Source organism: Athene noctua, chromosome 1 (assembly GCF_965140245.1).
Source record: "Athene noctua chromosome 1, bAthNoc1.hap1.1, whole genome shotgun sequence".
In the NCBI taxonomy this organism is placed as follows: domain Eukaryota; kingdom Metazoa; phylum Chordata; class Aves; order Strigiformes; family Strigidae; genus Athene; species Athene noctua.
The window spans coordinates 65,396,404-65,408,951 of NC_134037.1; the positions used below are offsets into that span (position 1 = coordinate 65,396,404).

General features: G+C 35.0%; 1 protein-coding gene across 3 annotated transcripts in view; it reads right to left on the reverse strand.

Moving 5' to 3' along the window:
• The window catches only part of AHI1 (Abelson helper integration site 1), a 96,466-nt gene that overhangs the window by 51,490 nt on the left and 32,428 nt on the right, over positions 1–12,548 (reverse strand). For all 3 annotated transcript variants that reach the window (XM_074896372.1, XM_074896373.1, XM_074896371.1), the window contains 3 exons: positions 12,122–12,252; positions 10,742–10,882; positions 8,527–8,729 (listed from right to left, as the gene is read on the reverse strand). In XM_074896372.1, the coding sequence (XP_074752473.1) occupies positions 8,527–8,729; positions 10,742–10,882; positions 12,122–12,252 (475 nt within the window). The remainder of the gene's footprint in view (positions 1–8,526; positions 8,730–10,741; positions 10,883–12,121; positions 12,253–12,548) is intronic.

Below are 12,548 nucleotides of genomic sequence, written 5' to 3' on the forward strand. Positions count from 1 at the left end.
AGTAAGAAATTACTAGAAACATTTGGAATAGTAAGCTTCCTTCAGCCACAAGGAAAACCAAATTCTTTTTACAAGACACAAACCAGTTAAATACAGGCTCAGTTATGAACAGGCTGTGTAGACTCACTCAGCTATTAAGTACAGAGAGTATGAGCTGTCTTGGATTGTATCAAATTGGCATTTCATCTTAAGAACATACTGGATATACACATTTTAGGAGAACTGGCCAATGTCATCACCAAGTAGATTTGTCTTGCTTAGTAAGAGCCAAGTAGATGACTATGTAAACTGTGACCTCTTCTGTGGCTGGTTATGATTCTTGATATCAAAGAACATATGACTGGGAAAAAAAAAAATAAATCCATGTCTTAAAAATGTCTTTAATTGTGCAAATGAAAAATGGATGCAACCTGTGTCACATACAAAACACACCCAAAGACACTTGTCCTATAATTTTATTTCTCTTCCTACGAAGGAAGACAGACACCAGAAATTTTTCCGCCTCACGTCTTGTCAAATACATACCTATTCCTCTGTACTAGCTGGTAAAAAATATTAGGACATGACTAAATGCAGTATACAGCTTCAGGTAATCATGTAAGCACTCAGACATTTGTAACCACCCATCCCCGTCATCCCTCCAAGTATCTGGTTAGACTCCAAGCTTTTCCTATAATATATAAAATCGTTTTTAGTAGATTTTTTTAAAGGCTTTTCGAATTCTTTGGTTTTGTCCAAAGAGATGTTAAAAAAATATGTATTTCTGTGAAAATTTCATTATTATTCCTATTACTCTAAAAAAATAGTATAAACAGGCTTGCTCTTCACTAAATTGTTTCTAAAATTATGGACCTAAACAAAAAGTATAATCTAATTTCTTATGTTGACAAACCCTCATTTATTATTCCAGAGATTAACTGTAATGTAACCATAAAGAGAGAAAGGTAAAAAAAAAAAGTGACCAGATTTCCCCAGAATAAGCAGCACTTTTGGATGCAAAGATAGAAAGTTATTTTCTCTATCCTTTATTTGAATGAAAAACAAATGCTTTCCTCAGCTAACATACAAAAGGAATCTGTGAAACTTTATTTAAAAATTCTTAGAGGTTTAATCTTGTATATCCTTCTTTAACTCTCAATTTACAGTATCTCAGTATTTGAGCCATGATCAATGTTCCTTTCTGCACCTGACGTGTTGCAAGAAATTCTATTGCAGCCTCAATAACCATTAATAAAAAAAGCTGTCAACAATGTTATTAAATTAACTCAGTGCATTGTTTATGGTGTTTTCTGTCATAAAAAGTTCTTAATAAAAGCTGCTTTCTCCACACCTTGGTGACAATAAGCCAGCTGGCAGAAGGAGATGCAATTTGCTGGTTTTTACCACCATGAGTGTTTCTAGCATCCTCTGCTATAAAATATGATTTGAATAAATATAGTATTACTCAGATGTACTTGTCTGCTTTGTTCAACAGGGAGAAAACAGTGAGTAACTTTTCCTTAATGCTGTACAAACATTTATGGTGAGAAAACTAAGATGGTAAAACTGGAAATAAAATTAAAAGACCAATCAGTAAAATCCACACATATTAAAATGCTTAACACCCTCTGACAAATTTATCTTACGCTCTGATAAAATTGTTATGATGGATATAGTTTTATGCTAAAAAATTAATGCAATTCACTTCTCATGTCTGACATACCCTTTATATAAAACATAAATTACTGAAAGCTAATACTGACAAAGGTCAGTAGAGGAACAAAATCTTCTGTCACAGCTGACTGCAGCTTATTATTGCTACTTTAGACTTCTATTCAAATAGTAATGTCAGCAAACATTAAGCAAGAATTAAAGATAGATATCCTGTGCTTACAGCACAGATGAAAGACTGCTGTGCAAGTATTACTGCCTGATACTCTAACTAGATTCATACAGATCACTTACATCACTTGAGTAAAAAGCCTGAGAGCATGCAGATTTGAATTCCATATTCACAGTAAAATTTGTAATAATTCCCTACGATAATAGGAATCTGTGTATCCAACAAAAGATGCACACAATTCCTCATTAACTTTTATAATTGGAAGTATAAAAGAGTCGAGAAATAGTTTAAAATAGAAATTCCTTAAATTTATTGCTAATGCTAAACAGAAGCTTGGAGAGAGGAAAAAGTCCTTAATATAACTGAATTAAATATGCAGGGAATTTAATAAACACTCCCATGACCATATATTTGAAAGTACAGTCTTACCATAAAGAGCCATTTTAGTCTCTTTATGCTCCATGTTAGTTACCACTCTAGTGGAGAATTTCAGAGTTCTGGTACAGATCTTACTCTGGAGGAGGCTCAGGCTGCATTGCTGCCAAGCTGGAAGGCATATTTACAACACACTATTGCCAAGATAACTACATAGACAACGACCTTTATTTAGTAGTTAAAGCAAGGTATTTTACCTATGTTCTTTTGTTTACTAAGTGTGGGAAGACTAGTGATTACTGCAGAGTAACTAACTGCAGTAAATCCATACAGATCAGTATGAGCATAGAGTTTGTGAAACTACTCATTTTATACCCATGTCAAAGTTCCTTCACCTGCATAATACAGACATTAGTTTCCTTTCTTTTACATCTATTTTGACTGTGTTGTTTTAAAAATCATCTGATGTTTGCTAAAGATGAAGAATGCCTAGAAAAAAAAATTACTAAGCAAAGAACATTTCAATGTAGGAAAATATTACAGATTTTAAGGATCTAACTTGCTTTGTAAGATTTTCAGAGGGGAAAAAAAATACAATGCAATAAACCACAGAAAAAAATAGCTCTTTGTTCAACTTTTTCTAACACTGACAACATAATTAAAACTGGCAAATTTAATGAATTGACAAGGAAAATTCATTACAATTTCCAAAATCTTACACAAAGTAAAATTCTGGCAAAGTTTTCATATGCTGTTAAGTATTTTACCTGTATAAATCTAGTAATACTTCAGCCATTTCACATCAACAATCTATGCAATCACAATTCAACAGTATCTGCTTAGCAAACGGAAAAAACATATATATGAAAATTTTTTATCCAGTAAATGAAATGCACAGGGTTATACGATTTCAGACCCAAAAGTGGTTCCACCATGGCTTATAAAACACACCCTTGTAGGTCTGCAACTGAGAGTAGTTATGTTTAAAGTAATAATTGCAGTAGAATTTCCTAGAGTAAGAAAAGCATCTCCTACCATTCTGATGAGGAATACTGTGAAAGGAATAGGAAAAAGTATATAGCACTATTCAAAAGCACCTATTTAATTTAAAAGCCCTCAATTCAGTGCAATGTATTGCACAGGTTATCAGAAAAAATACTGCCTATGTTACAGGATCATGTTCTCCACTAACATGAAAGTAAACTAAAACCCAAGCCTATGGGCCATATGGATCTGACTTGAAATTGCTGTAAAAGCAAAATTGGAAGAAAAGTAACCTTAACAGACATACTAAATTCAACTGAAATCTGATTATTTTTAAAATTATTTACTAATCTGATGCAATGAAAAGAATATTAGTAACTCTTATGGAGAATTATCACACAAACAACTCATAAATAACATGATAATGCCACAACCTTGTCTGTATAACTTTTACATGTATTGTCTATATACACCATAGCATAAGAATAATTATGCTGTATTAAATATCCATCCTCATGTTTTTCAACAGTAAACTGTAGCAAATAAGGTACATAAGTTCAGATTGATTTTTCTCCTATGGGCCCTTCCACTTCCATCACTCAGCAGTTTATGAACTTGCACATCAGCTGGCAGTAATACTGATTCATTGAGCCAATAGCTTTTGCTGAATCTCTACTTTACGAATTTTTCCAAAATCTCTGTGAACCCACTGTCCTGGTTTAACCCCAGCCAGCAGCTAAACATCATGTAGGCACTCGGTCACTCCTCCCCCCTCCCAGTGGGATGAGGAAGTGATTCGGAAAAAAAAAAAAAAAAAAGTAGAACTTGTAGGTTAAGAATGGTTTAACAACTAAAATAAATAATAATAAAAATATAATAATAGTAATGAAAAGGAACAGAATAAAAAAAAAAAGATAAATTAACCCCAAGAAAAGACAAGTGATGCCCAATGCAATTGCTCACTACCTGCTGACTGATGCCCAAGCAGCAATTCATTCCTCCCAACCAGCTCCCCCCAGTTTATATACTGATCATGACATCCTAGAGTATGAAATATCCCTTTGGCTAGTTTGGGTCAGCTCTCCTGGCCAGGCTCCTTCCCAGCTTCTTTGCACCTCCTTGCTGGCAGAGCATGGGAAACTGAAAAGTCCTTACCTTAGGATAAGAACCACTTAGCAACAACTAAAACATCAGTGTGTTATCAATGTTATTCTCACACTAAATCCAAAACACAGCACTGTATCAGCTACCAGGAAGAAATACCCATGTACACTTCTGGCCTTCACAGCACTCTGTGTATGTAACTTTAGTGTATGGCCCCACTTCAGCTGTGTGAAACAGGTTTTTTTCCAGTATCATTCATGTTTTCATATATTTGTCACAACTTTTCTCTCACTCATCCCCACTTGCATGATGTGCAAAGCTGAGGAGCTCTAGTCAATTTAATCTCATTACAAGCAAGCTCTTCAACAGCTCTTGGCATTTGTGTTACTCTTGTTTGAACTTCTCATTTTTCTATATTTTTTTTCAGAAGGGGTGTCCAGAACCAATTAGTGTGTTGAATATATGGGCCTATCCTGGATTTCCTAAGTAGAAGCACACATGTATCTTCCTCATATTCGGTTTGGAATGGATCTTACTTATGGTTTCCTAAAAACTATTTAGCTGCAGTTTTGTTTTTAATAAGAAATTAAATTAAGTGATTTCTTGCCTTTTTATTTTTCAACTATGGTATGCACAGTATAAAAAAAAATGTCTTCCTATTAATCTGCAAGTTTTCTTTGGGAAAAACTTAACAGAAATATAAGCCAATTCTATGAACTTAGTGAAAAACAGGTTTTAAAAACACTGCAAATTTCTTATATATATGACAGATAAGAATACAGAATATCAGTACCTCCTCTGACAGTCTGTAGATAAAAATTTTGTATTGCAAGCATTATTAAGTGAAAAAGCTATTTCAGCCTGCAAAGACATTGCAGCATCATCTTGTACTTCGCCAAAAATATTAACTGAATTGGCAATATTTTAAGAGCACTTAGTACGTAATGTGTTACAACCCTCCAGTTTTCATATTCAGGTAGAAGTTGTAGTTAAGTTACTATAGAACTCTTCCCAATCTGTACTAAAACTCAGAAGACAAGCATGGTATTTCACAATCTACCAAATCCAAGATGACCCAGAGGACAGATTCTTACAGGACTGACAATGGTAGCATAAAAAATAGACACCACTTCAGCATCCATCTCTACCTCTAGGTTCTCATTGCAGACAAAGTACAAGTTTACAGCTTCTTCCATTTGATGGTTTAGACAGTATCAGTATCATGTGTATGTGTTCACTAAAAAGGTTGCATGTTTTTTCTGAAAAGAAGAAATTCTGTTGTTTTCACACAAGATATATATTGCATCTCAACTAAATCCTAAAAGGAAACTATCTGAAAGGACCACACAGTATAGTATATGATGAATACTATACCAAAGTATCATATAAGACCATACTTTATAGTCATACAGCTTAATGATGAAAGTTCAGTACATTAGATACAATCTGAGATATAAGCTTCTGGAATCTCTCACAGTACCTACTCCCTTAGTGAACTCTGGCATAGTAATAAATATACTCAAATGATAAAAAAAATTCAAAAAAAGTTTTAAGCATTTCTGTATATAGGAAAGAATACTTTTACATGTTACTTGTTGCACTTTAATTGCACTTATTATTGCACTTTAAACCCTCTGAGTATCAAAATATTGGTAACCACTCTGATAACCTTTTAATAACATTTTTCAGAAATACATTGTGAACTAAAGACTGGAATAGCCAAACACACGTTTAATTAATTCAGAAGTATTCACATAATAAGAGACAAGGCAGCCAACATATAAGTGATTCTAGTACTAGTACTACAGAGTATATATAGATGCTGTCCTCAAGCACTACAGAGATTTTTTTCTTCTTCAAATTATAACATGGAAATTTTGACATCTAAAAATCACAATTTCAGAGCTAGGATAGTCTATCTCTAAAGGAAGCCATTCTCCCCATATCTACATAACATGACACCCCCTTGTTATGCAAAGTTATAAATAGGTAATTCGACTGCTAGATGGAAGTCAGATTTTAAATACATAAATAGTAACACTGAATGAAAAGCACTTAAAAGTTCTTTCATTGACTAGAGATGGGTTAAGTGTTTTCCTATCAAAAACTTCTGTGAATAGAAACATACATTAGCATCAGAGATAGATAATAATTGCTGCCAAAATTCACTGTACAGTAATTTCTCTATGTGGTAAAGAAGCCAATTCTGAATTCTGGTTTCACAGAGAAATTCACATTTACTTTTTCTAATAAAATGTTCTAGCTTTTGTGAATTACTACAGCTTTATCCCAGTATTCAAATCTTGGTTCTAATTACACATTTTCTGGGCTAACAAGAATGCTAATGAGGGAGAGGGAGAGGGAGAGGGAGAGGGAGAGGGAGAGGGAGAGGGAGAGGGAGAGGGAGAGGGAGAGGGAGAGGGAGAGGGAGAGGGAGAGGGAGAGGGAGAGGGAGAGGGAGAGGGAGAGGGAGAGGGAGAGGGAGAGGGAGAGGGAGAGGGAGAGGGAGAAAAGAAACCTCCTCTCTCATTCATTAAGGTTCCTGTTTAGGTAGCAAAGAAGAAAAACAAAAAAAGAAAAAAAACATTGGCTTTAAAGGAACCCGGAAAGGAGGCACTGGTCACAGCACAAAAAACCCAAGCTCATGTAGGCTCAGAATGTTCTCTATTTCTATCTAGCCTAAAACAATTTTTAATGTATTCACATTACATTTTTAAATCATATGTCTAAGTCACAGACCTCCAAACTTTGCAATTAGAATTTAATTTTCTATCCATTAGCTACTGCTGTTAATTTCACGCACAAACTCAGAGACCCCTGTTTTGGCAGATCTGCTGTTCAGTGGTTCCAGCATCTTTGCCTCATAAAACATACCCCAGGCATGACCTCAGGCCAGGTTTACTGTCTACAAGGTATGCTGACAACATGTTTGTCCCACATGGTAATCCCCATGTATCTGTGACAAAGCACTGGCATGCAAACATGACCCGAAGACCAGTACAAAGTTTACAGTTTCCAGTTTCCTTTTATTTTTCCTGTCAGGCGAATACGTACAAGGTAACACCTGTGTTCTCACTTGGATTTTCATATTCCAACCCTATCATGGGGCAGCCTGCCACCCTACACACAGCTCAATAAAATCTCCCTTCTCCATTTTCACTTGTCTAACCAGATGTATTTGCACATTCTCACATACACAGCTGAGTGACAGCATTTATGAGGCCTACTTTGACAAACACTTTTGCAAAGCATTTATGTGAGTACACATTCCAGCAAGCCTCTCAGCAAAGCCTGCACTTACATACATGCATCATTATTCACATGAAAAAGGGAGTTGCACACATTTAAACCCATATACATCCAAAAGTTTAATTCCTAATTACAAATTAGTAGAAATTTTAAGTTTTAGTGTTAATATATTATACTCTGGGGCTGTCCAGAATCTCTGATAATGCAGGCAGGGAATACTGCACCCACCAGATGAGAGTAGCTACAGCATCCTCTGCCACAACTGCTTTCATCTACTCATCTGCTTCTTTTGTGCTTCACTACTTAATGCAGACAATGCCTAAAACTGCATTAAAAAACCCTAGAACTACATGCACTCAAGAGGACTTAAAAATGAAAAATAATAAGTGCAAACCCAAATACAGTTCATCTCACTGTGAACAGTAATTATAATTGCACAGCACTATTCAGGAATATTCTGCATTCTTGTCACATGCAAAATTGTCTCAAGTCGGGGAATTTCACTTAATTAAATCTATGGCCAATACAAAAGCTTTAATTACTGATGTGGGTATCGAGAAACAAGACAAATAGTCAAACACACACACACAAAGAAATCACTTTTCCTCCCTCTTTGTCAGCCTCAACTTCACTTCAGACACTTGTCTCTCCTCCTTTCTAGTCCCCAGTCTCCTTGCTTTTGCCATTATGTTACACTCGGTGTCTTTGGTAGGGCGATGGGTGGTGCAGGAGAGTGGGGTTATTGCTTAGTGGCTTGCTCTTTTTGCCTTTCCTTGCTCCTTTAAACTGCTTTAGTGTAGGTCCTCCACCAGCCAAAATCCCCTCCGGGACTGTACCTGTCCAGCATGGTACATTAATATCAGTATATTCATTTCTGAAGAACAGATCTCAAGACTACACATATGTGTTTTGTTACACCTACTAGTCCCAGATTATGAACTCTGGCTGAGAAGACTATATACACTTTTGGAAGTTAATTAAATTTTACTTACTGTAACAGAATCAAGTTTTTGTTTGACCTTCTGCATTCTCATTGATGTTCTTGCAACACTGGCAAACCGATCTGCTGGAGACATCACTGAACTTTTTTGTACAGGAATTTCAGAAAAACTGCTGAAGAACTGTGGCCCTCTTGGTGCAGCTGTGGTAAGTGATGAAGTGAGATCTCTTACGAGTTCAGCTTCCTGTTGTGCAACTGTAGAAATAATCAATATTAATGTGTCAGGTGAAGCCTTACATTGCCATGGGAAAAAAAAAAAAAAAAAAAAAGGAATGATCATTGTGATTTTGCCAGCCACGTCTTCAATGCCATCAGAATCTGCACCAATAGTGCTACAGACAAAACCTGAAAACGACAAGGAGTTTTTCCCATGCTACCCCATTCTCCCTAACTCTTCCTAGTCAATGTCTCTCTTCTGTTATCAGTGTTCGGTAACCTCTCACACAGAACTAGTATTTCTGTATTGCTTATAAACAATGCTGTTCTCCATTCAGAAATATTAAGGGGCAAGAAAAAACCTGGGAATTTTTCAAGGCCAAGAAAGCTATAGAGCTTGCACTGAGTTCAAGTCAGTTATTTTACTAGGTACTTACCACATTTTTTCCAGCCCAGTTCAAGTGAGATTATACTTGAGTGAAATTCCACGAATTTCTAAACATATATACAGGCACAGGAGGCATTCTTAGGAAGTAGCCTACTCTAGAATAGGATAGTTTTGATGAAAGTTGCGCTCATTGTCATTTAAACAAATCAATTGACATTTTTTGTATTACCGTCTCAAGCCACAAAGTTTAAATAATTCTTCATGAAAGTTTTGTCCAGGATATTCATAGAACTGTTGGTGTATGTAAAACACATACTGCTGGAGTCTTAAAAACTGTGTCAGTGACTAAAATTAGTATTACTATATGATTAACTCTTTCAACACTAAGGCAGTAAGACCATCTTCTGAAAGCAAAAAGTGTCTGCTTTTAACCAAAAAAGGAACAAAAAGTTAGTAACAGATAATGTAGAAAAGACCACAACCTATGCAAAATCTTACTGTCACCAGTGACTTAGTTACGCAGTCAGATGATACAAATAACTACCAGTGTGATATCTGCATGATCTCTAAATATACACACACACATATATATAAAAACTACCCTATTAGCTTTTTAAAGACTGTCTGCTGAAGAGTCTAAAAATTTTAAAGAAACCTTCACCCAAAATATTTTCCATTGCTCTCTATAATGCAGATATCTTACTGGGTTAAAGTTTAATGCTGACTATTGATTGTAAAGTCATTCCACTTTATTTTCCTGTAAAAGTCAACCAGTTCAACAGACAAATAACCTAAATTGTAAGATTTGATATGAGTAATCTCATTGATACATGTTATTTAAAAAGCAAGTGTATAAGACAGGATTAGCTTTATAAATCAATGTTCATTGAAAATATAATTAAAACAAAAATCTGTTACAGATATGCAAAATTTATTGCATAGTTTGTATCATCTACTGTCTAGATGCAACATGACATCTGCAACTGTATCCTTAATTGAAACAATGAAACTGCTAAAGCTAACCACAAAAAACCACAACTATCAGAAAAGCCTGCAAAGGAAAGTCTAAATTTTATTTTGTATATCAAAAATTCAGTTAGCATTTATCACTATCTTCTCTTTAATAGAACATGGGGAATAAATATCTCACATAATCACACCACAGACATAACACCTGTTTATTAAAACAATCTATACTTTCTCATTATTTCTATTCAGCTCCTCAACATTATTTTGTAATATAGCCAGCACAAAATACTGAGATTTCTATTAAGCTATTAATGAATTTTCAGAATGACGGTATTTTCTGGCTCCATAATCTACCTTGATACTGAAGAGGGGCTTTTAAATACTTGTATGACACTGCCCATATATGATAAAGTGCTGTAAAGATCACATAGGATGACATACAATAACACATTTAAACTTGAGGTTACCGGAGACCTCTGGTGACTAGCTAGGCCAAAACCCCTGCTCAAAGTAGGGTCACCTAGAGCAGATTGCTCAGGGTCATGTCGTGTTCAGTTTTGATATCTCCCAGGATAAAGATATGTATTATGATCAAATGACTGTTTTCTTTTTCCTTCAAAATAAGTACAAATACTAGCAAATCACCTCTGAAATAAAATATTTACAGTGTGCATCAAGAAAATTTGTACTGTACCTTTATAATCATAAACGTATACAAGTATTGGCTGGTTTTGACCAAAGGCACAAAATGACACCATGTGTTCATGTGGATGAAAGGCAACATCACGAAGTGGAGATGTGTAGGAGAGTTCAGAATATATGGCCACCTGGTCTCCTAGAGAAGTGAAATATATTTATTAATACCATGGAAACATAGTTGACACAGCAAAAGAACAGTTGGTTAAAGCTTGTATTACTATAATGCAGTGACGGCCACCGTAAATAAATGTTCTTCAGCCAATTTCCTTACTGAAAAGTAGTATTTGGCATAAGAGAAAAAATATTGCATGCTTTTAACTTATTCAGTAAGTCAGAAAAGTTAGTACTGTTGCAACAGCTGCAGGAAACCCCAGAGAATGCATCAGGTTGTCTTTGTTCTCTTGTTCTGATAAGCAAGTTCTGGAAAGGTGGCGTTCCACAGTATTTGTTTGTGCTTGCATTTTGCCAGAGATAGCTATCTTGGTTGTAAATTTCAATTATATCATACTGACTATAGGAGTAAAAGTTGAGCACAAAATTATTTAAAAAAATAAATAAAATTATCTCTTCAGCTGACGGCATTATGAATGCAAGTATAGCATGTAAGCATACTAATAACAAAGTTCCTCCCTCTTTTTAAGTTTTCAGACAAATTATGTAGTGGCATAGATGTAATATAGTTGGAAATGTGGAAAGAAATTTAAAGCAAGATTGTTAGCTGCCAGTTTTAAAATATTTACTTTTTCCTTTTTAAAAATAATTTAATCATCATTGGAGAGAGTACAACATCAAAACCAGAAAGTGTATTCTGCTAGTTGTACTGTTATTTTTGTCCCTTTTACCTCACTGTACAATGAAGATGACAAACTCTATATCTTACATTTGCTTAACATTTTTCCAGTAAGATTTTGGTAGCTATTTTGAAACTACTTGGTTTGGGGAATAATTCATGAAGAAACCTTATAATTCCAAAGGTCAAAAATATTCAGAGTCTCTGACCACCCTTGTGAAACAGACAAATGTGTGCTCAAAAAAACCTTAATTCCCAAATCCAAAAAACACAACAGAAAGACTGATTTGACTTAAAATATTTAAGACCCTCCACATGGAAAGAATCACAGTACACAGAAAGCTGAGCTTCAGGTGCTCTATTCCTGCTGGATATTACAAATGCTACCTCTGCCTATTAATTACCTCCAGAGAATTAAATCTTAGAGATAATAATAGCTACTTAAAAGGTGGAGCTAAGGCTTCAGGATTTAAGAATATCCTACTGAAGTATTATTCCATATCAAAAGTGCTTCAATAAAGCTTACAAAACCCTTTCCCCCTCAGCCCTGACAACCCAATTTAAGACCAAAAAATAATTAGTTACCTGTTTCTGGATTCCAAACATAAGCTTTTCCATCTTCACTTCCAGAAAACAGGAACGTACCACATGGTGTTATGGTGCTGTGAATCTTTTCTCTATAATTTGTGGCACCTATGTATTTCTTTGTAGCCAAGCTAAAGATAAAGAATAATATGCAAATATAGCAGATACTTTCAGAACAGACAATCCAACTTCAGGCTAAAAGAATGTCAGTAGGCCATGACAGCCCTCAAAGACAGAAGACAGTAAATTCTAAAATGTGTTACTGCAAAAACAACAGAGATATGCTGGGAGAAATGCCGTGCAGTTAATATGACAGAAAAACTATTTTTAACAATATTCTGAATAAATATACCCTACAAATAATTAATTGTATTTGGCAAGCAAGAGAAAAGGATGCTTTAATGATCCCAGTGCAAAAACCCTATTA